Source organism: Athene cunicularia, assembly GCF_003259725.1.
Source record: "Athene cunicularia isolate RWA chromosome 5 unlocalized genomic scaffold, athCun1 chr5_part1, whole genome shotgun sequence".
Lineage (NCBI taxonomy): Eukaryota > Metazoa > Chordata > Aves > Strigiformes > Strigidae > Athene > Athene cunicularia.
In genome coordinates, this window is record NW_020799101.1 from 39731047 (window position 1) to 39756377 (window position 25331).

The window sequence follows — 25331 nt, forward strand, 5'->3', positions numbered from 1 at the left end:
CCCCCCCCCCCCCCCCCCCCTCAGGAAAAGATCATGTCTGTAGATTCATTGGATGTGGAAGAAATGACAGATTTAACTATGTCGTCATGCAGTTGCAGGTCAGTGTTTCAAGCAGAGGTCAAAGTTTGTTATGTGTTTTGGTTTGTTAGCCAAGCATGTATGAAAATACCAGTAAAATACAGAGGATGATAAATTAAAAAAAAAACCACCAAAGATCATGAACGCATAGTAGTGAGCAAACCTAAATTGAGCATATCCTTCTGTCTTTTGCCTTTGATATCCTTTCCATAATTCTCTCAACGGAGAAAGTTTACATCCTCAGAAAGATCTAATTATTGAAAGAGTGAACTGTGATGTCTTCTGAGATAATTAACAGTCTTTTGAAGTTTTCACTTGAAGATAGTCTAAAATATATTAGTCTGTGCATTTTGTTGGATTTTTTGATGAAAGTGAAAAAATAACCCTTTGCAAGTAAAAGAAAACATTTAAGTCACTTTTCATAAGAACAGGTCTTTCAGTAAAGGGATAAAATGGGTGATGGACACTTAAAATTATGGGATTATTGTCCTTTATTACTTGGAAAAAAAAAGTGTGCTCCACTTCATACTGTTGGTCTTCTGTTATTGTGTCAGATCAACAGTATGCATTTGCTGCGTAGTATATTTCTCACCTGTTAGGTTAAGTCATCTAAGATATACTGTATAATGCAATGAATGACATACTTTTCCTTAAAGTGGTGAGCATAAAGAAGTCTTTGTGAGTGTTCTCTCAGTGGCCTTTTTTCAGGCGTGACACAGATACAACATTAACTATAGGGCATGCGCTAGGCCTCTAATAGAGATGAGTTTGGTCCATGTTGCTTAGGAGTAGAAAGATACTAGGATTCATATTTTAGAATATACATTCTAAATTTAATGTTGGAGGTACTTGGAGACATATACTCATCACTGAGGTGAAATGTGTTATCTTTCACTATGAAAATAGGTATTGAGTGTATTCCATTGTTAACCATGAACAGCTAAAGGAGAAATAGGAAGACTTTACGCTATCTATGCACCTTGGTATTAGTATTTTCTAATGAAAACGTCCTTTTAATTTTATCAGGGTCGGAATTTGGCAGACCTGCGTCGGAGCCAGTCTCGAGGAACATTCACCATTAGTACCACTCTGCGGCTTGGGAAGCAGATTTTGGAATCTATTGAAAGTATTCATTCTGTGGGATTCCTGCACAGGGACATAAAACCGGTAAGTCTGTCCATTAATAGGCAAGTAATATGTTGCCATTAGATGACTGCATAAATAAGAATAGGTTCTATACTAGATGTTAAAACGAAAAAATGAAAGGCCAGAAAATCGAATGTTTATTTATCAGGTAGGGCAGATTTTTTTTCTATTAATTAATATTGGGTTGCAACAACTTTGGTCTTTGTCATCATTGCCTTCAGTTGCCTCCTTGCAATTTTCTGAGGTTAAAACTTCCAACTCTTACCTGTAGCATCATGCAATCAAGAGTATTTGCCATGAGGTATTATATAATGAGTTTGGCTAATGGCAATTAATATCTTCACATAATAAATCTAAGATAATAGATACTAACTAGGGTATATTTATAAGCTCTTCAGTAGCATTTTTTTTGAATTTAATATTTTTATAACAAGGAAAGAAAGAACAGACTGTATGAGAAAATTATTCAGTTGTTTTATTGTGCAATTCTAATAAAATGAGTGTTGTCAAATTGTCATGAGGAAAGTACCTATCTGATAGCATCATACTTCTGTTCTTATTATTTTTTAATTTTTCTTTGTATTTATTCCTGAAATTGGATAAGCTGTTTTTAATATTGCTCTATATTGAAAATATGATTAGAACTCTCAACTTTCACAGTTTGTAAATGAGGAAGAAATAAGCACATTTTGTGGTTTCTAATAGATGCAAATATGGCTGGTTATATCTGGCATATATTGCTAAATTTCCTGTCCAGCTGAATGATGTTAACATAAAATCTCTGATAAGTTTCTGTGCATTAGGGAATTTTCATTTTTCTGACTTCTTCTTTGCAACTTCTTATAAAACTTGTATTCTCCCTGACCTATCCCCAAGACTTCATTTAATATGGAAAGGACACAGAGGAGGCAGTGAATGTCAAGTGAAATAGGTGAGGAGTTAGTGGGAGTGCAAAATTTTAATGATGAAAACAATTCAAGTTTTGAATGGGAAATGTGTTCCTTTATGGCTAGCAGGATGTACTGGGGGCATGTTGTTATCTAGCTGTGTTTGGAGTCTGTGGGCTCAAATAGGATGGAAATGGAAAATGCTGTTAGGGGATGGAAAAAACCCAAAAGTTAAACGTTGAGCCAGGATAAACAGCAGTATGAGGCAATATATTAGATTCACAAAAGAATTTTTCTTCCCCTCTAGGAGTTACATTGTGACTTACACATGTAAAAGAAAGCATGATTGCTTTCTAGCACGCAGTTTTCCTGGCTTGAAAATACAAGTCTGTTTTATCTTTTTTAATGTATAGATTATAATAAAATCAAGTTTTGTGCTGAGCTGAAATCTTGAGATCCATGGGTGGTTATTTGCCTTGTGATGAATTAGGCAATGCTGAAATTCTGTTCCATTTAAAAATAATGTTGGTCACACTCATTTCAGTTCATGGTTTCGATTCGTTTTTACCCTCAACCTTTGACATTGAAGCAGCTGTGAATTTCATATTTATTTAGAACAGTACTGCTGTTTCACTTAACGAAAGAAGTAGTTTTTCTAGAGTTTATTATGTTAAGCTTCCAGCTTGCTCAGATGTATAGGTTCTACTCCGTTTCACAAAACTTGGTTTTAGCTTTATCTTTTTTTTTTTATATCATGTAATCCATTTTAAGGGGTTTTGGTGGGAGGAGACTTGAACTGATTCAGCAAACATGTTCAAATGTCATAAACTAGCAGTGTTAAGATTTTTTTTTTTTTTTTTTTTCTGAAGGGCTAACGTGGAATGTTAATCTGTAGGCAAATAAGAACATCTACTGAAGCTTTTCAGTATGAATTACCTCCATAACCCCTCACTGACTTTCCAGCTCTTACTGTTTTGTTGTTTTGAGGGGTTTTTTTTGAGGTTTTCTTTTTTTTTTTTTTTTTAAACCCTGGTTCTTCACCCTCTCATGAAGAGGAAAAGGCAGTTTGCACGACTTACTCTCTATTCTGCATGTATGATATTAATGTGTTTAGATGAACTTGTTAGCCTTTAGGTTGGTAGTTTTTTCAAATGTCCAAATCAAAATATGTGAGTGGGTGACATGATTGGAAAATTCTTGATAAAAATTAATATATTCTAAGTGATGAAGTAAGATGACTATCTCTTTGGACCACATAGGCTGCTGTTCAGATATGCGAAGTTGGATGTCTGATTTTCTTAACAACATTGTCTTCAAATTTAATGGGAGTCTAGTAGAACTGAAAATATGAAAGAAAGGATAAAGAAGTACAATATGGATTTTCTATGATTGTGTTACTGCATTAAGATGTGCATATATTGAAACGTGTGTGTGTATGTATCTATATAACTATCTGTATTTGTTTTTCTTCCTAGTCTAACTTTGCAATGGGACGTTTTCCTAGCACCTGTAGGAAGTGTTTTATGCTGGATTTTGGCTTGGCACGGCAATTTACCAACTCATGTGGGGATGTCAGACCAGTAAGACTTTTTCCACAGTTGTCAGTTTGTTTAATTGAATATGGTAATATGTTGTCTTTTTTCCTGGAGAAATACGGGGGTTGCACTGTACTGGTAACTGATCTAAACTTGACAAACATCATTCCAGATCAGAAATGCCATGTGACTTATTGATTATATTAAAAGTTTGACAGTTGGGAATGAATCAGGTTTCTGATTTTTGGCTTGAGGCAGAGGTGTAGTCTATGATATTTTTGGATAATCTGTCTTTTGGTTTGGAAAATCAACTGACAAGTAGGTTTTCATTAAATACCAGAGTAATACACCAGAGCTGAATTTCACTTGGTATTATATATTGCATTTTAAAAAAAAAAAATCTACATAGGAGAAAAAAGTCAAACACTAAGATGAATGTATAATCCTCTAAAAGAGAAAGTCTGAATAATTAAAACAGTGATAGAACACTAATTATAATGTATAACAGGACATAGTTAAGTGTAGTTGCTGTATTCCCATGTGATGCAGTCTGAAGGCAATTGTAGATAAAAGCGTATCAATGAGGATATTACAATTTTAAGTACAGTAAAGCCTCCCTAATTCACTGGCGGGCACTCCTTTTGTTAATTTAAAAGTTTGAACAAGTCAGTGCCATTGTACATGCTGATGTTTTAAAGAAACTTATTTTCTGTATTAAACTAGTTTAGTTTTCATTTTGATGGTAATACTGAATAATGTACTAGTCAGTATTGTGTAGCATATTTATTAATGTGATATGATTTGAGTGGTAGAAGCCATCTCTACAGGATTTTCAATTTTATTTTGCCTAAGAAGTTGGGAAAGTGGCAAATTTTTGTGTGCAAATTATGAGGTATGTGAATTAGTAAGGTAAATTAGCGGGGTTCTGCTGTACTCTATTCCTTCAGCCATAATGCTGGACACTGCAATGAAAGCAAAGAGCAAGGGAGACCAACAGAGTGGCTGATGCTGTTGGAAAGGTGAGCTGAATATTTTAAGTAGTTTGAAAATTTTTTTTTTTTTTAATTTCTTGGTGTTCTTGTCATGTTTTGTATGTCTGGCTGCTTCTAATGTTTTTCTAACTGGCCTGTAATTTCAAAAAGAAAACAATTCCCAAGATTCTGTAATTTATATTTATACACACACCAATGTTAGTATTTTCAGGAAAAGTAGTTGATAACAACAGAAAATTTAATATTTCTGCTATTCTTTCTTTTGTAGCAACTCAGCTCTTGCCTTTTGTTTTTCATTGCAGTGCCCTACAATGTAACTGAAGTAATTCTTCAATTTAATCTGTTTAGAATTTTCTGATAGTGTAACCCTTATTAGTAGAGTGGCAGTGAGGGGAAAGAAAAGACAGTAGTTTTATTTGTACTTAATAGTCAGAAATGGCTCTTGTATAGATAGCATACTGTTGGCCTTGCTTACTAATAAAATTTATTAATATTTTCATTAAATGTGCTATGTGCTTCTCCTTAAGGCTATCCTTCTTCTAAACTTCATTAGATTTCTTCAGCAGATACTGCAAATAACCTGGAACAATGTAAAAGTGTGTTCTCCAAAAACCATAGTACTCTGTTGATAGGAACCTGTTCTTTAGTTAAGGTTGATTATTAGATTTTTATCATAAACCTACTTTTCTATATACCTAACTTCTGCATAAAGAATCCAGTGCCATTGAGATTTTGCATATCATCCCTGAGTCCTTGAGTTTCCATGATGTATTCTAAAAGACTCAGAAGAGAAGTTTCAGGAATTATAGTATCGGGTTTTAGTCTTCTGGCAGCTTTGTATTTCCCCCAACATTAAGGATTCCCTGGCGGACATAAATCTGTTTGTTCAACTCAAAAAAAATGGAAGAGGCTTATATGGATATGGTTGAAAGCAGAAAAGTCTGACAGGACTGTATTTCCCTCCAGAAATCATTGGCCAGCACCACTGGCTAGCATATACATTCCAACAGATGGAGATAAAAAATTGAGTTAGCTTCAAGACTGGTAGAGAAGAGTCTTGTGTAGTTCTTTGGCAAAATGCAACTTAGACTGGCAAGGGAGTTGAAACTAAAAGGCAATTACAAGAATAAATTATCATTGGTTTTCTAGTATGTCTTCTTGTTAATATAGATAGTACTCACTTGACTGAAGTTCACACAAGAAGTTGAGAAGAGGTCCTTATAGTCAGGAAGAGTGCTTTATTTTCTGCAATCAGGTCAAGAAGCAAAGAGGAAATGAGAAATTTTATCAAAACATTAAGCTACCCAACGTTAGACTCTTAGTCAATTCCAGTATGTTGTACCAAGACAGAGGAATGCAGCAGAGTTTCATACAATTTCAGTGTGATAAGGAGTTCTTGTTCTGGATATGTTTATAAAAAGAAGAATTATATAACTTGGGAGTCCATGGTTTATTCCACTTGATTGAAGTACATGCTGGTGGATACTGTTCATCCATTCGGACCCTTCTGCATTTCTGTTAAAGCCTGTGCTTATTCCAGTCTGAATCTTTTGTTTTGTCTCTCCTCTTGGGTTTCCTTTCTACATCCACCTCCTCATATTGCTTCAGTTCCAGTTAGACTAATTTCTCTTCTCCTGGCAGTTTTGGTGCCCACTGGAATAGTACAATACGACTAAGTGAAATTTTCTTTGCTCTCAGTTTCCTTTCTTTGCACCATAATGAAACCTGAAAGCATTCTGAAGGAGTGAAAGAAAAGATAAACACTGCCACCCAACTTGGTGTCGTCTGCAAACTTACAGAGGGTGCACTCGATCCCCTCATCTAGATCATCAAGATGTTAAACAGGAGCGGCCCCAAAACCGAGCCCTGGTGGACACCACTCATGACCAGCTGTCAGCTGGATTTAACTCCATTCACCACAAGTCTTTGGGCCCGGCCATCCAGCCATTTTTTTACCCAGTGAAGTGTGTGCCCATCCAAGTCTCAAGCAGTCAGTTTCACCAGGAAAATGCTGTGGGAAACAGTGTCAAAGGCCTTGCTAAAATCAAGGCAAGCAACATCCACAGCCTTTCCCTCACCCAGTAAGTAGGTCGCCCTGTTGTAAAAGGTTTGTCAAGCAGGACCTGCCTTTCATAAACCCATGCTGACTGGGCCTGAGCATCTGGTTGTCCTGCACATGTTGTGTGATGGTACTTGGGATGATCTGCTCCATCAGCTTTCCAGGCAACGAAGTCAAGCTGACAGGCCTGTTATTTTTCAGATCATCCTTCTGACCCTTCTTATAGATGGGCGTCACATTGGCCAATTTCCAATCGGTCGGGACCTCCCTGGTCAGCCAGGAGTGCTGGGAAATGATGGAAAGCAGCTTGGTGAGCACCCCAGTCAGCTCCTTCAGCACCCTCGGGTGTATCCCATCCAGTCCCATAGACTTCTGTGTGTCTGTGTGATGCAGTAGGTCACTGACTGTCTCCTCCTGGATTGTGGGGGAGTTTCTCCCAGTCTCTGTCTTCTGGCTGAGGAGGCTGGATTCCCTCAGTACAACTAATCTTGTTATTGAAGACTGAGGCAAAGAAGGCATTAAGCAACTCAGCTTTTACTTTATCACTCGTTGCCATGTTTCCTGCTGTGTCTAGCAGGGGATGGAGGCTCTCCCTGGTCTTGCTTTTGCTGTTGACCTATTTATAGAAACATTCCTTGTTATCCGTGACTGCTGAAGTCAGATTAATTTCCAGCTGGGCTTTAGAGCTCCAGATTTCTGCCCTGCATGTCCTCACAGCCTCTTTGTAATCACTGTGAGTGGCTAGCCCCTTCTTCCAAAGGCCATAAACTCTCCTTTTTCTCTCTGAGTTGTGGCCAAAGCTCCCTGTTCAGCCAGGGTGGTCTCTGTCACAGGCTTCTCTTACAGCCCCTGGGGACAGCCTGCTCCTGTGCCATTAACACTTCCTTCTTGAAGAGTGCCCAGCCTTCCTGGGCCCCTATACCCTTCAGGACCATCTCCCAAGGGATTCTGTCAAGCAGTTGCCTAAACAATTCATAGTCAGCCCTTTGGATGTCAGTTCTGTTGCCCCCTCTCCTGACCTCTCTAAGAATAGATAACTCTTATTATTTCATGATTGCTGTGCCCTAGTCAGCCTCCAACTGCCACATCATCCACCAGTCCTTCTTTGTTCACAAAGAGGAGATTCAGCAGGGCACCTTCTCTTGTTTGTTCACTCACCAGCTGTGTCAGGAAGTTATCTTCCACACATTCCAGGATTCAAACAGGGCTCTATTGAATTTGTGTAAAATTTAGTTTTCAAAAGCTCAGGCATAATCAGGTTTGGATAGCTAGCAGAAGATTCCTTGACGTCATCATGGTACGCTCTCAAATTCCTCCTCCTTGTCTGTCTTAATTCCAAGGCACACTGGGGATATAGGCTTCCTACATATTATTGTGGGAGTTAATAAACAAAACAAACATTTGTTTCAGCTGCATTCAAGAAAAATTTGAAATAATTTGCTGAATTAAAAGCAAGCAGCTACAAAAAGAGTCATCTAACATGAAGAATTTCAGCTTAAGTATGCAGAAGGTTTCAAGTGGCTGAATGCAGGATCTTACACAGAAAGTAGTGGCCAGTGTTTAAGTATAGATTTTACTTCAGGTGCCATATATAATATGTTGGCTGTGAAGTTCACAGACAGCAGTGCTAATGAGTCAAAAAATTTTGATGACATTCCAGCAATATTGCAATATAAAATGTTTACATTTTAAAGTAGAAATGAAGGTTTATTCAGATTAGAGAACTTAAATTTTTTCATACCATCTGTAATAATTAATTTTTTGTTTCACATTGTTATTGCAGTAGTTACCAAACGTACCTGATTTCATTACAGAAAATGCATTGATGACATAGACACTTCCCTAGCATGGACTTGGTTCTCCCTTATCTTTCTGTGGTGTGTAGACCCATTCTGAACGTTAGTTTCTTCATGTGTACTTACCTGTCTATGGTACTCCAAATCACAGCCTATGGAACGAAGTCTCCCACACATCATATTAATTTAATTGCAGGGTTTTAATGTGTTAGCATAGACTCCTTTGGGCAAATTTCACAGGAGCATTGGATCTATTTGTGTTCACTTCAGTCTGTTTTCTCATCTTGCTGCCATGCTTTTCTACCTTTCTGAAATGGCTGCAGAATTAAGTTAAAAGCAGCTCTATTTTTCACGATAAATTAAATTATTCTCTGGAGTAAATAGATGTTATTATAGCAAAAATTGCTCCCAGGAGTTTTTTGCACTATAGGCAAACGAGGCCTGTGTTTAATGCTTATTTCAGTTTAGCTTGTGCAAGCTATCTTTCTCCTTCGTGGGGGCACCTATTTCTTGAATTCTCATTTGATTATTGTTTATTGCTAGAGAGAAGTTTTAAAATTAGACATTTGACACATTACCTAGAAGAAGAATGTATTTTAATTTATGATTTACTCTGAAATAAAATAAGGTTTATCTCACTGTTTTGTTTCTTCTGCTGTTGCTTACCATAAGTAGTGTTTATTACAAAGTTCACAACAAATAATGCTACTCTGGTTCAGTCTACCTAGAAACGAATAGTGACTCATACATTAGTAAGCTTATTTTCTTGTTAAAAAATACATATTAATTAAATTGTCTGGGGATCATAATATAATCAAGCTTCAAAAGAAAATTGCATAGGTAGATTAGTCTGCAGTTGAAAGAAGATGTTTAGCTTGTCTTTACTGAGAGATGTTAGCATCCAGAATTTAAAAATTTCTGTAATTATGCCATCAGAACTAATTTATGGCTTCTCCCACACCCGTTGTGATAACAGCATACTGTCTATTGACATCTTCTTTTCCTGTGCTGTTTTTTTTTGTCTCAGCATTACTAGCTTTAGTCTTCTGTGACTCCTGTCAGCTTTCTCTCCTTTTCTCAGTTTTCTCCATTTTCCATTAATACAGGTCCTAAACCTGCATCCATGTAGCTTCTGCCTCTTTATCATTGGTGACAGTCTTCCTTTATCTGACTTCCTTCTGGCTTCATCTTCTCTCACAATTTAATTTCAAGTAATCTTTCTTCAGCCTATCCCTCTTTAGTTTTATGTTCCCTCCTTTTCCCCTTTATCTTCACATAGCCTCGTTCATAAACTCATTTTTTAATCTCTAGGCACATGATTCACATTCATGATGTCCCTGTTCCAATACTGTTTCCTTCTGTTCAAACTAAAGCTGTCATCTGTCCCTAGTATCTTTGTGAATATCTTATGATGAACTCAAACTCAACATGCTCTTAGTCTCCTTTCTCCTGTGCCAGCCACTCAGTGCTACTTCTGTTCCTAATCGCTGCATGTGATACCATCTTCCTGTCACCAAGGCATACTGGCAGTTTTGGCTTGGTATGTCTTCGCATCCAGTCTCTGTATATATCCTGTCAGTGTTTTCTGTCTAATACGCACATATGTTCATATGTGTATATATGGGTTTGTTTTTTTTGTTTTTCATTCACAAACCTTAAGTTCTTGTGGAGGTTCACCATCCCTAGCCTGACTGTTACAGTGTCTTTTTTCTGGTGTGACAAATACAAGGTTTTTGTCTTGACAAGCACCAAAATTCAGGGTTCTACTACAGATACAATATATGTGATTTGTTTTGATTATGTTACCCTTCTAAACGATCAAACAAGCTACTTTTAAGTATCCTCAAGCCATTTTTAAGGCTCTTGAGGATATCTGCCCTCACAGCCTATTATCTTTCATTAACAGTAAAGATAAGCAATAACAAAGACAGTGACCTGCCTCCATTGCCTACTTCTGGATTTTTAAAGAAAGGAACTTCATTCTTTATTTCAGTGTTCCTTATGTTGGAAGGGAGATTTCTGTAACCACCAAACCCTACTGTTTTCTTTTAAACCGCTGTTTGGAAATGAAACTGGAAAAGTATCATTATTTTCTGTAGGAGCTGAAAATAATCTTTGACCATTAAACCTTCAAATACAGTCTGTAATGACTTATTATTATTTAAGGTGTAAATGGAAGGCGTGCTTAACAACAAAAAGCAGAATTTAGTGCCAGTCTGTATAGAACGACACAAAGATGGAGATAATGCTGCATATGGAAGATATTATCTTCTAACACAAGAAACCACACATGAATGATAGGAAGTCTTATTTATGTGCATGCAATGTAGATATTGCTTCTTATGTTGAATTACTGAAGAAACTAGTTTCAACATTGCACTTTCACTTTGTCTGTTATTAGTTGTTTCTTATAGACAGCTTTGAAGGGAGGATTTTTTTGTTGTCAGTTTATTTCCTTCCTGAGAAGTTATGGTGTCTCCTTAGACTTCTTACCTGGAAGAAAGGTCAAGGCAGAGAGTGTAGAATGAGAAAGCCTTTCTTGAAGATCATCCCAACTAGTTCCATGAAGGCTTCAAGCCATACTTCTGTATTAAACAATACCCCAAAGTTTTTCTGTCATGCTTGTCAGGTGCTAAGGCATCTCAGTGTCATTTTCAGAGATGTTGCTCATCTTCATACTACCCATCTTAATGTCAGATTCCATGGTGTTTTAGAACCATTAAAACCATGCTACCAGGGAGTCCGTTCAGCTGTAGCTGCTCCTATCTCAATACTGTTTTGAAAAACACAGGTTTAATATTAAGAGCTTCTCAGAAAGTAGTATTTAAAGAACAGGAAGAGGAGTCCCAAGTGAGCAATTTGGTTGTTCAACACTTGTAGCACTTACTGTATTTTTCATTGCATTTTGGAGTGCCACATATGGACTGTGTGATTACAGATTTGAGGAGCAAGCAGTTTTCAGCCCATTTCACTGTTTTTGTTTTTTTTTTTCCCAGTGGGATTTGCAATAGAGTGATTTTTCACTCTTGGATTAGATTGTCTAAAATGACCTTCATTTGGTTTGCAGGAGCCATATGACAATATGACTGATTTTGAAAGTAAAAAATAAGACTTGGAGGAGATATATTGTAGTTTATCCACCAAGAATATGATGGAATCTAAGAAATTGCTTCTGTAGGTATTAACATTGTCTTTATTCCCACTTTTTTGTATCCATCAAACCCCCTTTTTCAAGAAAAGTGCAGAACAATCATAAAGCTTAATCTTTTGAAGTCAGTAAGCAGCAGTTTTCATATGAACTATTGCTACAGAATGGACTGATTTTTACATATCTGAAGGACACAGATGATTCACATAAAGTATCTGTTTCTTCTCTTAACTATCAGTTAGGTTTTCCTCAACTCAAGGACCTAGCCAATGATGTATTTTTAGGTCATGCACTCCATTTGACCCAAGCTTTCAATACAAAGGATGGCACGGAGTTAAAGAACAGAGGAGTTCCACCAGTTTTTAGAATTGGGAGTAAATTTCTGAAAACGCAGAAGCACATCTTCCTTAGAAGACATTGACTGTGTAGGTAGTAATCTGCTGTAAAGTTTGTAAAAAGGGATAGAATTGATTATAAATGGGGGGAGGTAAATAACTGGCCACATGGTGATTGGCTACTGGCTGAGTTCAAACCACCACATTCTTTTGGCACCCAGTGTGGGGCCTGAGGTTTGAGATAATGACAGATCGGGTCATAATGTCTACTGCTTAGTTCCTTAAGATTTTATCACCTCATTTGCTGCATGTGTTCCCCATAATGTTGCTCACCATCCATGAGAGTTAGGTTAAGATTTTGTTTTTGCTGTACTGTGTAATGCTGATCTATGACACGATGCAGTCATTGGTCCCGAGGCTATTTACAGTTGTGTTTGAGAAATTCAGGAATTTCAGATATCCTTGGAATGTTGACATTAACATGGTTGCCTTACTTCTAGGAGCCAGTGTGTTCCTGCATGTGGTTCCGGTTTTGTTAAGTGTTAAGCAACTATTTCAGAGTATCAGCTAGAAATCTACCCCAAGGTTGGAAAATTATGAGTGGCTGGGGATGTGAAGTAGCATGGGCAAGTACCTAGAACAGTGGGCACCTCCGATGTATTAGCACTTCACTCCCCAACAGGTGCAGAATCCTGAAAAACTAGTAAAATATTTGGAAAAAGTATGTTGTCACCTGGGTAATTCCAGAGAGGCGCAGCTCACTGCAAGACACTGGGGCCTAGCCCATGCTTACTGAGTGATATTAACTGTTCAGCACCCTCAGAATGAAGAGAAGGGCTCGGATCTGGTAACAAAATAACAGACATTGCAACCACTCCAAAGTTCACAACAGAAGCTGCAGCCACTACAACCCCAACCACAGGTGCTGCAGCTGAGCCAGAGGACCAACCCATGACAGTGTCAGTTGCTCCCATACAGAAGAAGAAATACACAATAAAATCCCCTCACAGTATACAGGGCGACAACAAACCAGGACTATCAGAAGAACAGGAGGAGGCGGCAGAGCCAGTGATAGTCACACGATCCTTATCCCTGAGCGAGTTTCAAGACATGCGAAAAGATTTCGGCCACCATCCAGGTGAGCAACTCATTACCTGGCTGCTCCGGTGCTGGAATAGCAGGGCCAGTAGCATGGAACTAGAGGGCAGGGAGGCAAGGCAGCTGGGATTCCTGTCTAGGGAAGGGGACATCGATAAAGCTGTGGGAAAGAAGACACAAAATCTCATTCTCTGGAGGCGACTCCTGTCAAGTGTGAGGGAGAGGTATCCCTTCAAGGAAGATTTTTGCATGTCATCTAAGGAAGTGGACCACTATGGAGAGAGGTATTCAATAATTGAGGAAGCTAGCCATGTGGGAGATGGTTTACTATGACCCACATAATACACAGCTACCCACAGATCCAGATGAAGTCCAATGCACCCAGCCCATGGGGTGAAAGTTTGTACAGAGCACACCATCATCATATGCCAATGCATTAGCACTAATGGACTGGAGAGATGAAGAGGGACCAGCAGTGGATGAATTGGCTCGCTGACTACGACAGCATGAAGAAAGTCTCTCTTTTCCCCTTGTTGCAGCTGTGGAGAAATTCTCTCAAGAATAACAACAATTTAAAGAAGACATGTCCTACTCCCCACCTGCACAGGCTAGGATCTCGGCTATTAGGAGCAGCCATTTCTCTACTTGAGAGAACATCGCCCGCATGACCATGGAGAAGACATGAAGAAATGGGATGGAAAACCTACCTACTTCCCAGAAGAATGGGTATGTGAGTTGGAAGGAAGAACAGCTACAGAATGGGGTTCTTTTAGGAGAAATGCTTCTCTGGTTTCCAGTAATCAAGTAACCAAACAGAGCAGAAAAGTCAACTTTGCTCACGATCCTGTGGGAAGAACTTCTGATTTGTATTCACAAGAAGTGAGCGATCAAGATGAGACTGAAACCTGTGTACACCACACTAACCCATTTGTTGATAGTGGGTATTATGACCAACGTTAGAGGGGCCCTGCCTCCAGCCAGGAGGAGGACAGGGACAATCGAGTCTATTGGCCTGTGTGGATTGGATGGCCTGGCACATCTGACCCCCGGCAGTATAAGGCTTTAACAGACACTGGTGCTCAATGCACCCTAATGCCTGAGCATAATGTAAATAACCCTAATGCCTGAAGCATAATATAAATGGTATGGAATAAGGGGTGGAAACTGTGCTGGTTTCATCCAGGATAGTTAAATTGGCTTGGGCTGAGAGGGAGCACAGCTGGAGGGCCAGGCCCAGATCTGTTGTTGGAGTATTCCATATCATGTGACACCATGCTCAGTATATAAGGGGATGAGTGCTCTTTCATTGCCATTTTTTGGTCGTCATGGTGGGATTTTTGGTGCAGTCAGGATTGCTGCTGGGGGCAGGCTGCGTACCAGCCACCAAGCAACTGCATTGTATATTGCCCGTTTGGACTTACTATTGTTACTGTTGTTTTGCTACTCTTGCTAATTTTTTTTTTTTAATTCAACCTACAATTTTTTTTTTTTTTTGTCCCACCCCTATTTCACTGATGGGGACTGAGGAAGTAAACGATTGGCCACGTGGCGATTGGCTACCAGCCGAGTTCAAACCACAGCATGCTACAAATAGTTCCTTCAGAAAAATTGCTGTAAAATAAAGTATTTTTTAACTGCTAAATTTGAAATTGAATAATTTTAGTGAAGTTGTCCTGTCTTGCAGCTGTCTGACTATGTTTGTGAGGAGTAACTTCAAATAGAGAGGTATATGTTCCTTGTATCTCAGTAAGATGTTTGTAAAATGTATGAACTTGTTGAAGAGACTAGTGAAGGGCTGCAGTTCATTAAGTTGTGTGATCTGAATTTACCTGGTTACAACTTAAAAGTCAGAAACAAACATTTATTGCAGCTTGTAGGGTTGTGAAGGATGTAAGAAAGGAAGTAATGACCAATATGTATCATGGTGTTGCTTGGAGGGGTGTAGAATAATTCACACATTTCAGAATGAGAGCTTTGGTAATGTTATTTTATATTTTCTGTTCAATTTCAATTTACTTAACCTTGTTTTATTAACTGAAGAACTTGAAGTCTGACATATCATGAAAAAAACTTAAAACTTTGTAGGTGAGATTTTGAATGCAAATGTTGTGTTCTAAATGTAGGGAGTACTAGTGTTATGTACCTTAAAGTATAGATGAAATTTACCTATTCTGCCACTTTATCTATGTATTGTATATTCACTTTAAGAGTAATAGGAAAAAGTGTAACTCTTGCAGATAAGGTCTTTTGAAATGTGTTCACTCTATTAACATATAGTTTACTATTTACAGTGGGTAGTTTTGATCTGGGTTTTTGTTTTGTTTTTTTTCTGTACACGGATTCATGTGCATTGAAGAACTAGTACTATTTTATTAGAATGAAATTTTTCTGAACACCCAAGTGCAGTATCTAACAAATAAAATGCCATTGTGTTCTAAACTGTGAAAAACATATGTAAACAAATGGCATATGAACAAATTTTTCTGCAACTATGCTGCTGTTCTCTGTTATTTGAACCCTGGCTCTTCATCCATTCTATTTTTGTTTGCTTGGAATGTATTTTAATCACATATACTTTGGGGAAACCTTGAGCAATGATACATGTGTAGCTGGGAATAGGATGAAGAATATGGAAACTCAGGAAGTAGTGTGTGTGTATAGGTTTCTGAAACTAAATTTTACACGTTGGGGACAGTACTAGGATGCAGGTATTTGGAGTAGAATTAAATTCTAGAATGGAAGTTGATAAAACCCCACTAATTGGTGGGAGGAGCCTTGTCTGGTGACAGTAAAGGTCATAAGAGAGAAAAATGTGCATGGGAAGGACAACAAAAACTTCTGGGGATGATGTAGGCTGTTAAAAGAAGGAAGGAGGAAACAGAGACGGGGGAATAAATTGTAGAGAAAGCCAATAATTGAATTAATGGTGTAGATAAGAATTGATTACTGCAAAGCAGGGTAATTAGAATTTAATTGTTGGGAGACTCTGTCTAACCATCAGGAAAATACATTTATCAGGATGTAAGTTCAGTATATTTATGAGATTCGGAGTCTACTGTTAATTACTTTTTGAGTGTTGTCAAAGGGTTATGTTACCTACCATTTTGTTTCTCATTGTCCTAGTGATGGCTGAAGTAAGTAGCACTAGCATCTATTTTTTTTCTTGAGACAAAGAATAAATGATTCTTTTTGAATGTAAACCTAACTTCATACAATCTTCAGTTTATATGTCTCTATTTACACGGTGATAATAGAAAGTGTAGGTGTCAGCTGTGGTACAGAAATAGAAAACCTTGAGGGATAAAATCTGAAGGACATTTGCATTCTTAACATCATCAGTACTACAGCTAGCTCTTGGGCAATTGGCATCACTCCTGTTTTAAAATGAATGTTAACTGCAACTGTTCTTTGAGGTACTATTAAATTTAATATAAAGAAAGCAAAATAAAAGAAAAAAGAAGCCACTACTCTTTGATCTTAAACAGATAACCTTTAAAAATGATTTTGAGGTCATAATTTTTAAAATATCCATAAATTCCACCATCATATATTATCACAGGCCTGAGTTTTGTGGTCTTTTATTTATGTGGACTTCAGGTTACAAATAACTGAATTGTATTTGTTTTACAAAGATAGTATAACATGTATGCAAGCTGAGCTGACAAAGCTAGGGAAAAACACAATTGAAAAACTATCTGTAAGAAGGTGGCATTTAGATAAGCCTTTTTATCTAAAACATCTGTGTTTTTCTGCTCAGTATACAGGTCTCACTGACTGGCAGCATAAAGAATTAGTCAATTTAACAACCGATTCCCTGAGTCTGGTGATTTGGACTCAGCAAACATGAGTGGAGAAGACTTTTTGCCTGATTTGGTCCTTAGTTTGGAACATGGGCTTCCTTTTTGAGAGTATCCTAACTAGTGGGTTAAAAGGTATTTTGAGGAGATTGTTTTTTCTGTGTATTTTTGATAAATAAGGCTTTTAGGTCAAAAGGAGAGTTACCCTATGACTCCTTCCCCCCCCTCTCCCCACCTTTCTCCTGCCCTTCCCAGGAACTAGACTTTAGGTCATTCTTCAGTTGTTATTTAAGCAAAATGAAGAGTTTAGACAAGAGCTCTCACCCTCATAGGTTTGTTTATCATGACCTTATTTCAAGTGTCTAAACTTCCCTGTGTTTATTTGAAATAACTAAATAATCAGAATTACATACTCTTAACATACATTAAGGAGGGTTACAGTATTTTAGCTCTAACTTGCTAGACTACTTTTTTTTTTTTTTTTTTTAACCTGGAAATTTGAAATGTCAAATCTGAACAAGCTGAGAAGTTCTGATTTTAGAAAAACTAGGAAATGTAACGCTTTTTTTTTTCCCCCTGATATGCTTTGCATTAAAGAAGTCACACAACTCTTACTCTAAACATTAGCAAAAGTATTCAAATCCCATGGAGACAGAGTATCCTCCAATATTTTCTGAGGAGTTACTCATGCTATTTGTTGGTGACCTGTCAGTAACAAAATTGTCTCCGACTTCTGCTAAAGCAGAAGATACACCAGCTGCTGTATAATCTGACCCTTAGAAAAATGCAGTGGAGGCAATTGTGAATGCAGATGTTTAGATCTTTTTATTCTCTAGGGAAGCAGTTACAAACCTGCTTGCATCAAACAATGTACATATTATTCTATTCAGGTGTTTATATACAGTAAATATAAACAATATATTTATAAAATCATGTTAAGTGCTGCTTGCCTTTCTCCAGTGCCCTCAGGTTCTGAGGATTTTCCAGAAAATGAGTGGTTTATATTCAAGTTTCCCTTTAGGATGACAGATGGTGTCCTGGAAATACACTTTAAGAAGCTGAATTAAAAAAAAAAACAAAACAAAAAACCAAAAACAAAACAACCACCCACAAAATTACCAGACCAAACCCCCAAAACTCAAACCACCACTACCACCTCCCACCACCCCATCCCTTCCTCACCCCCTCCGCCCTCCTTTTTCAGCTGTGGAAAGAGTGGAAGCTATATCAATTAAATGCTTTTTATGGTGGGCAAAAAAAATGGGATCATTTTAAGAACTAAAGGAGCAGTGGTGAAGCTACACTCTTGCAAGAAGAAAAGATCATTGCAAATCTTTTGTCCTCTCTTAAGGCAATTTGAGCCCACAGACTGCTTAAAGATCAATTGCATATATATGTGCTTGTTAATCTCCTTTTCAAGTAAATGCTGTTATAGCCTGATCTGCAAACACTGATATTACTTGGAAGTGGCCCACAGACAGCACTGACTAAAACTGGTGCAGTTTTCTTTGTTTGTCTCAGTACCACTGATGATTTAGAATTTGTGTCAGTAACTACTCTCAAATAGTTCCTTGACTGCACGTGTTTATTATAAATAAGAATCTATATACTGAAAGTTGTTCAAGAATACCTACTGAACATTGCATTCAGATTAACATTTGGATTAAATTGAGACCGCCTATTAAATGATCAGCAGCACTTCTGTCAATTCCAGAAAATGGTGAAATTTTTCAGGTTTTGGTTTTGTTTAATAAGAGCAGGAAGATACATGGTATCTTCAGCACTTCCTCGATACATTCTCTGCTTTGAGTGATACAGATTAAAGCAAAATCGAAGGACAGCTAGGATGTGTTTTATGAGCACAATATTAAGTGGCAGGGGATTATATGAAAAAAAAAATCAACAGTACAAAAAAATTCCAGGGACCTGTTTAAATTCATACTGCTCCATATTAAACATATAATAAATAATTGGCTAAAATCTGTTAATTGGTCTAAAAAGACCTCTTTTCCAAACCTGACTAAAACTGTTGAAAGCCAGATGCTGCAGGGTAATGGCCCCTGTCATTTTGTTAAACATACTGTTCAGTGGTTGTTTCGTCCTGTTGAGAAGCATTTTGTTGCTGGCATTTACCTTATGCTATCTTTTCTCAGGAATGTTCTCTTTCAGTCCCTAATAGTACATTACACGGGGGGATGTGATTAGTTGAGGATTGCATGTTTGCACCTAAACAAGTAAAATTGTAGTCATTTTTCTTCTTGAAGTCTTCTCATCCTTCCTCGGCTATACTGCCCACCTCATATTTAAAGTATATTGTCACTTAAACTTGCAATACAATTTTTGAGCTGCTCTTCATTTTTACCTTCAAGTTTTCACTAAATTGTATTATTTTCTCACTGAAACTTATGCAAACTTCTCTAAAATTTATCTACATGTCTTTTCTACTCTGATAAAATTTTCATCAATCCTTAGGTTATTTCCTTATCAGTTATTGCAGCAACTTCTTTTTAGCCTCCTCTTTTCACTGTCAGTCTTGTGTGAGTAGAGTTTACTGGAGTCATGTCTCATTGCTGTGTAGTTAGGCTGCTGTTGTCTGGGCTGCAAGTGATGAATGTGACCAAGAAGTGTTTCTGCTGTTGTAGGTGCTGTACATGGTATGTTATAAGGAGGAAGTTGAACCTTAAGATAATCATGGTTTATCTTTCCCTTTTATCCTTTTCCTAACCTGTTTGAAAAACACAAGAACTTGAATAGTTCAACATGTGTTCCCAAGCTTGGCATGGAGGCACCCTGTGACATGGGGTGAGAGCTACGTAACTATTCAGGCATGGCACAAGAAGCACTCGAGAGCCTTCCAGTGCTCCCATGGAGTTAATCTGCTCAAGCTCAGCAAAGGGTTCTCTTCATTATTGCTGTACTGGACCAATAACACCATTACCCTCTCCTCCTTATTGTCATAGAAAGATTCAAATTATGGGAAGGATAATGGAGGAAGCAAAGCATGTGTTAATAAGTTCCTATCTGTTTAATAGTCTTCTGAGGCTTGCATGCATTGATATACATAAGATCTTGCATAAGTTGTCTCTTTGAGTGAACACACCATTATCTTGCAACGTAATTTTTTGGAGCAGGGAAGTGACAAAATTTTACTTTTCCTCCTCAGCATTTGTGTGAAAGCTAAGCATGATGTACTGGACACCTCAACGCTAATGGTTACAAAGCAAAGACCTGTGCATGGTAAAATTTGACATGAGAAGTTCTTAGGATGAAATCTCTATAACTGGGCAATCCTAAACCCAGAATTCTTCTTATTCATTTCTACATTGTTTGTCACTGAACACAGTGAAGTAATATCAGATGTTAATTGGCTATGTAACTTGCATAGTTCTTTCAACCAGTCTTTACCAAATCACTGCGGGTTCCACTTAACTCTTCAGATTTTTCCCTTATTCCTTTCCATCCATGATGAGATTTCATGAAATAAGGGAGAGGGATGGAGTGTATGAGGCACACACACATAAAGCACAAGGGGAAAACTGGGAGGAGAGAGAAAAAGGTGACTCGAGAATTAATATTTACCTGCCTCATTCCCTCTCTATATTTCAGAAGTAAAGATTGCAGGTGCTGAAACAAAGAACCAGAAACATTTGGTGATAACCTCAAAGGTGTCATGTGAATGCCTTGGTGAACTTTAAATCTGGAAGTAGTTCAGCAGCATTAGTGTGAAGCTTTGTGTGGGCTATCTAGCCTGAGAAGACCACTGTGCTCTGCCAGGACCAAAAGGAGTCTGTCTGTAGAGCATTGCACTGGGTCAGCTACTTCTTGAAATAGTTTATAGAAATACTTGTTCTAAGGGAGAAAGAAGACAAGATGGGGAAGAAGTGTGTGATGCAACAGAGCTAAATTATGTCTAATTTTTCATTGTTACTGACTTACTGAGGAGTTTGACTTGATGGAATAAGTTGGCAAGTTGCAGTTTTAGCTTAAACCATAGGACAGGAATCTTAATCATGTATTTTGAGATCAGCCTCCTAACAGCCACCTCTCTTCGGCACTTCTTGGGAAGATTAGGAGCTGGGACTGTAAAACATTAAGCAATAGTTTTGTACTGAATTCTCTATAATATAATCAGCAGAAAGGCGCAGAATGAGCAAGAAATTATAAACAAATATTTTAAATCTTCAGTATGTAAACCTTATTTTATTTGAATAATGTTGTTGCACTGATTGTGTGTTTTAGTAAAATCAGCTATTATGGCCCAAATAAAAGAAGGAGCAACAGAGATGTATGTGATAAAATTCAGGTGCCAAGCAGAATGCAGTAAGCTCCTGAAAATAGAATTGGAAGCTATTTATTGTATGCTCTTAGTTTCTAAAATAAATATTTTTATAAATAAATAAATAAAGATTCACAAGTAGTGTTGGAAGAGAGGACTGGGGTAATTTTTTGGAAACCTGATTATCCCTTCCTGTTATAGCCCCCTTCTGCCTTTTCATGTATATAAAATTAAATTTTGTACATTTTGCTACTGTTGAACAAAGAAAATGTCTAAAGAACAAATATTTTGAAACTGTTTTCGGCTTTTCTTCGCTAGACCAGTTGGACAACATTACACATATTTTTTGGAAATAGATGAGGTTTGCAAGATTTCCCTCTAAATTCTGAGCTAAGCATTTTATAGTTGATAGCTTTTTTTAAAAAAAATACTTTAAAGAAAAAAGCTTTGTTTCAGTAAATGGAGTTCTGTTAAAGAGTCTAAGATAACAGCCTTATATTTTCTTTATAACCTTGAGTTCTGTAGCAAAGGAATTACATAATATCAGAGCTATTCAGTGCAAGACATAAACTATAGCTTCATTCTTAAATGACCTATACATACTTCTTAATTCTTTCCCTCATGTCATCTAAGTCAACAAAGATGGGAGCCTAATTAATCTTTAAATTTTTTCTCCTTAAATCCCAGGAGAAACTGAAAAAGGTTTAGATTTTAATGTCAAAATATCCTACATGGAAATGGTTATTTGCTGTAGAGACTAAGCCAAGAGTCCTTTCTTTTATTGGCTTTATAAGTGAGATTCTGCATGAGTCAAAAGAATTATGACATTAGTCATTTGAGGCTCCATTTCTGATTGAGTGATAACTTTATAGGGAAGACAAGGGAGTTAGAGAGGTTTGTGCAGACATTATTTTTTAATAAATTGATTAAAATAACTATTAAATTGTTAGGTTTCAAAATTATTCAGCCTCTGCTGAACATGATCCTTGCAAGTTTGATTACATTACTGATAAAGGTGACAAAGAAGAAATGAAGGAAATCAGTGTTAGAGACAGACAGCTGGTGTCTCATGTATGATAGTACAAGGTGAAAAAGCAGGTAATGAGTTAATGTAAAAGATTAAAAAAAAGCATTATGAATTGACTTAGAAGATGGTACAATAGAATGGATATATGAATTTCGTGTGATATGATTATTTTTTAACATCTCTATGGAATATTTGTGGAGTTTGGGTTAAAAAATAAAAAGAGTACACAATCTGTTAATATCCTGCCTGAAGGAACAGGATGATAAATGGTTGAGATATGCAAAAGATTTAATTCTCATAATATAACATTTTTTTAATTGTTGGGGTATATTGTTTTTCTTCTTCTTTCCTGTGGTGTGCAGAACACTGATACCACATCCAAACACTCACTGAAAAACTTAATTTAGAAGTTCTGGTTTGCTGTACAGCTGTTCTATATTCTGTTACAGCACTTCCTGTATTTTCTATAGAACTGATAGATGCTCAGGAGAATGGGCTGTAAAAGTCCTTTAAGAAAAAAAAAAATAGTTTTTCCTCTGAGATTTGATATTATCTTTGAAAAAAATCAAGTTATTCTAAGAATGGTGAAACTTACTGCTTCCCTATGGTTTTGTGTACTGCTTCCCTTATGCCTTCCAAATTTCTTAGTATTTTCAGCTTCATACTACCTTTTTGACCAGTACATAGTTGCAGTTTCAGGACTAGGCACGTGCTTATTTGCCATCTGAAATACATGCTGATCGACTAGTTGATTGGTTTTCTGAAGATGGATGTGAGCCATTTTAACTGAGTTTTAACTCTCTGCCTCTGTGTCAAGGTACTAATTTGGGTTCTGTCTTTAATCACCAATTTTCATTAAACTTGCAGGAACTGAAAGTCTTTGAGAGCTGTCCTATTTGTTTGAAATTAAAAGCTACTACAGTGGAAAGACAGATTGGTCCAGTAAAATTTGTTTCCTGGTGAAAATAGAAGCAAACCAAAATCAAAACAGAAACTTCAGTTTCTAATTCTCTGCTGAGTTATGAAAAATTCATTTGACTAGTTGAAAAGAGTGTTATTTTATGTATATTAGCTTGCTTCAGCCCTTTTGCTTCTTACCCTTAGTTGAAAGTAAGTGTACTACTGAAACAAGTTTGCTGCTGGATTGATGCAACTCTTTAATGTATGGCACTATCATTATAAATACTGAGGATGAGATGTACAAAACAAAAGTGAAGGTCTCGATTGTCCAGTCTGCTAAGAGCACAGGAGTTCCCATAATGCAGAACAACTGTAACATTTTTACTATGGAAAGAAGTAAAACCATATTCTGCTGTCTGGGGGAAGTTCTCAGCCTGAGCATTAGCTGGTTTATGTAGGTAGCCTTCCTCTTACAGTAATCTCTGCTTCAGCTCCTGGTATATCAGGAAGAAGAAAGATTGGACAGGACAAAGCAATCATACACGTGGCAGATTTATCCTGTATGATTTTTCACTGCAGTAAATTCAGGTTTGTGACAGACACTTAGTAGGTTGTTACCACCTCCAGCCCACCAGACTTTTTGTCTGCTCATGAATCAGCTTTAGAACAATTGCTGTTTTCAGCTAATGCATCACATTGGCTAAGTAAATACTCCAGATTGAAAACTGAGTAGCTTGGGAGCTGGTTCGTGTATCAAATATTGCTGTCTTAGAGATGGTGATGCTCTTTATAGCACAGGCAGTTGGAGTTACATTTTCATTTGTCATCACGTCTGTTAAAACTCCAATAGCACAATTTAACTGTACTGTTAAATGTTAACTTGGCTTGTTACCCAGCTTCAGCTGGAACTAGGTAGCATAGGATCAGGCATCTGCAATCAATTTTTGGAAGTCATAACGTCTGTTTAGGTAGATCTGATTCAAATAACGTATCGTACTGACAGCTGGTAGGAGATGGGTCGATAAACAGTTCGAAGTGCAAGTACTCATTTATTAGTGTCTGATATGGTTTATATAGAGAGCTAAAAGTGTGGGTTTGAAGAGCTGTATATACAGTGAAAACTAATTAAGATGTCTAATATACTGTAATGGCAATTGCGTTTCAACTGCTTGATCTTTCCTTACCCAGATGATCCACGAATTTTTAATTTACTTTAAACTGGTGCCAACACATGATAGGTACTAAACTAGAATGTAAAGCCTATATCCACAAAAAAATGGGGGATGGGAATGTGAATTGTTGAAGCCATTTGGTATGAAGAAAGGTTCCAAAGAATTGTAACTGTATATAGTTCCAATCCTGGAAATATATTCCTGTTGAGTAAAAGAACTAGGAAATAGACTTTTTAAAGGGAAGAGATATTCCCTTTACCAAAGGGAAATAGAGGTTATGTAGGTGGCTGCTTCTCTACCCACCCTCCTTTGTGCTTTAGAACTCGGCTTTAAGGGCAGCACCGAGAAGATGGGGGTTCACTGCTTGATCTGGTTTCTCAGTCCAGAACCTAAAGACACGTCTCAGTCATTGCCTGAAATGATAGAAAGAATCATGGTGTGTGTCAGATACAGTGTAAGGAATCATCATTGGTTTATTTTTTCATGTTTGTTAGCTAGTTTCTGTGAATGCAGTAAAAAGTTAACTTTTTGCTTTGCATAACACTTCCAACACTGCCCACAGCAATAAAGCCAGAGCATTTGTCTAGAGATACTAAACTGAGCCAAGGAGTGTGATTTGCCTTCTCCACAGACCCTCCAAAGAAGCAACAGTTGTAGACAGGTTGTAAGCATAGTGTCTCCCAGGAATCTGCAAACCTGTGTGCTTAGAGGAAATAGTTTACTTTTCTATGAGCTCCTAATTTCCTGCACGTAGTTTATCTAAGACACTGTCCTGTGTTTCCAGGTAAGGGCCACTTCCAGAGAAAACTGCGTTACGTTAGAAAGTACCTTTATGTGTAGGTCATCGGATCTACTCCATATGACTCTATTTTCAAAATAATTTGGTTTAACATATTTGAAGAATTTAGTGTTAGCAATCAAATCTGAGATGACTCTGACTTCCAGTTCTCCTCTTCAGGTAATTATATTAGGGAAAACTTTTTTACATAAACTGATCCAAACAAGTTACAGTTTTGTAGATTTGCAAAGCATGGTTTATGTCAAATATAAGTATGGAAGAACTCTAGCCTTCTTAGAATGTATAT

General features: G+C 37.3%; 1 protein-coding gene across 3 annotated transcripts in view; it reads left to right on the forward strand.

Moving 5' to 3' along the window:
• TTBK2 (tau tubulin kinase 2) overlaps window positions 1–25331 on the forward strand; it is a 103664-nt gene that overhangs the window by 33872 nt on the left and 44461 nt on the right. For all 3 annotated transcript variants that reach the window (XM_026849265.1, XM_026849267.1, XM_026849266.1), the window contains exons 4-6: window positions 25–98; window positions 1105–1245; window positions 3587–3691. In XM_026849265.1, coding sequence (XP_026705066.1) covers window positions 25–98; window positions 1105–1245; window positions 3587–3691 — 320 coding nt within the window. The remainder of the gene's footprint in view (window positions 1–24; window positions 99–1104; window positions 1246–3586; window positions 3692–25331) is intronic.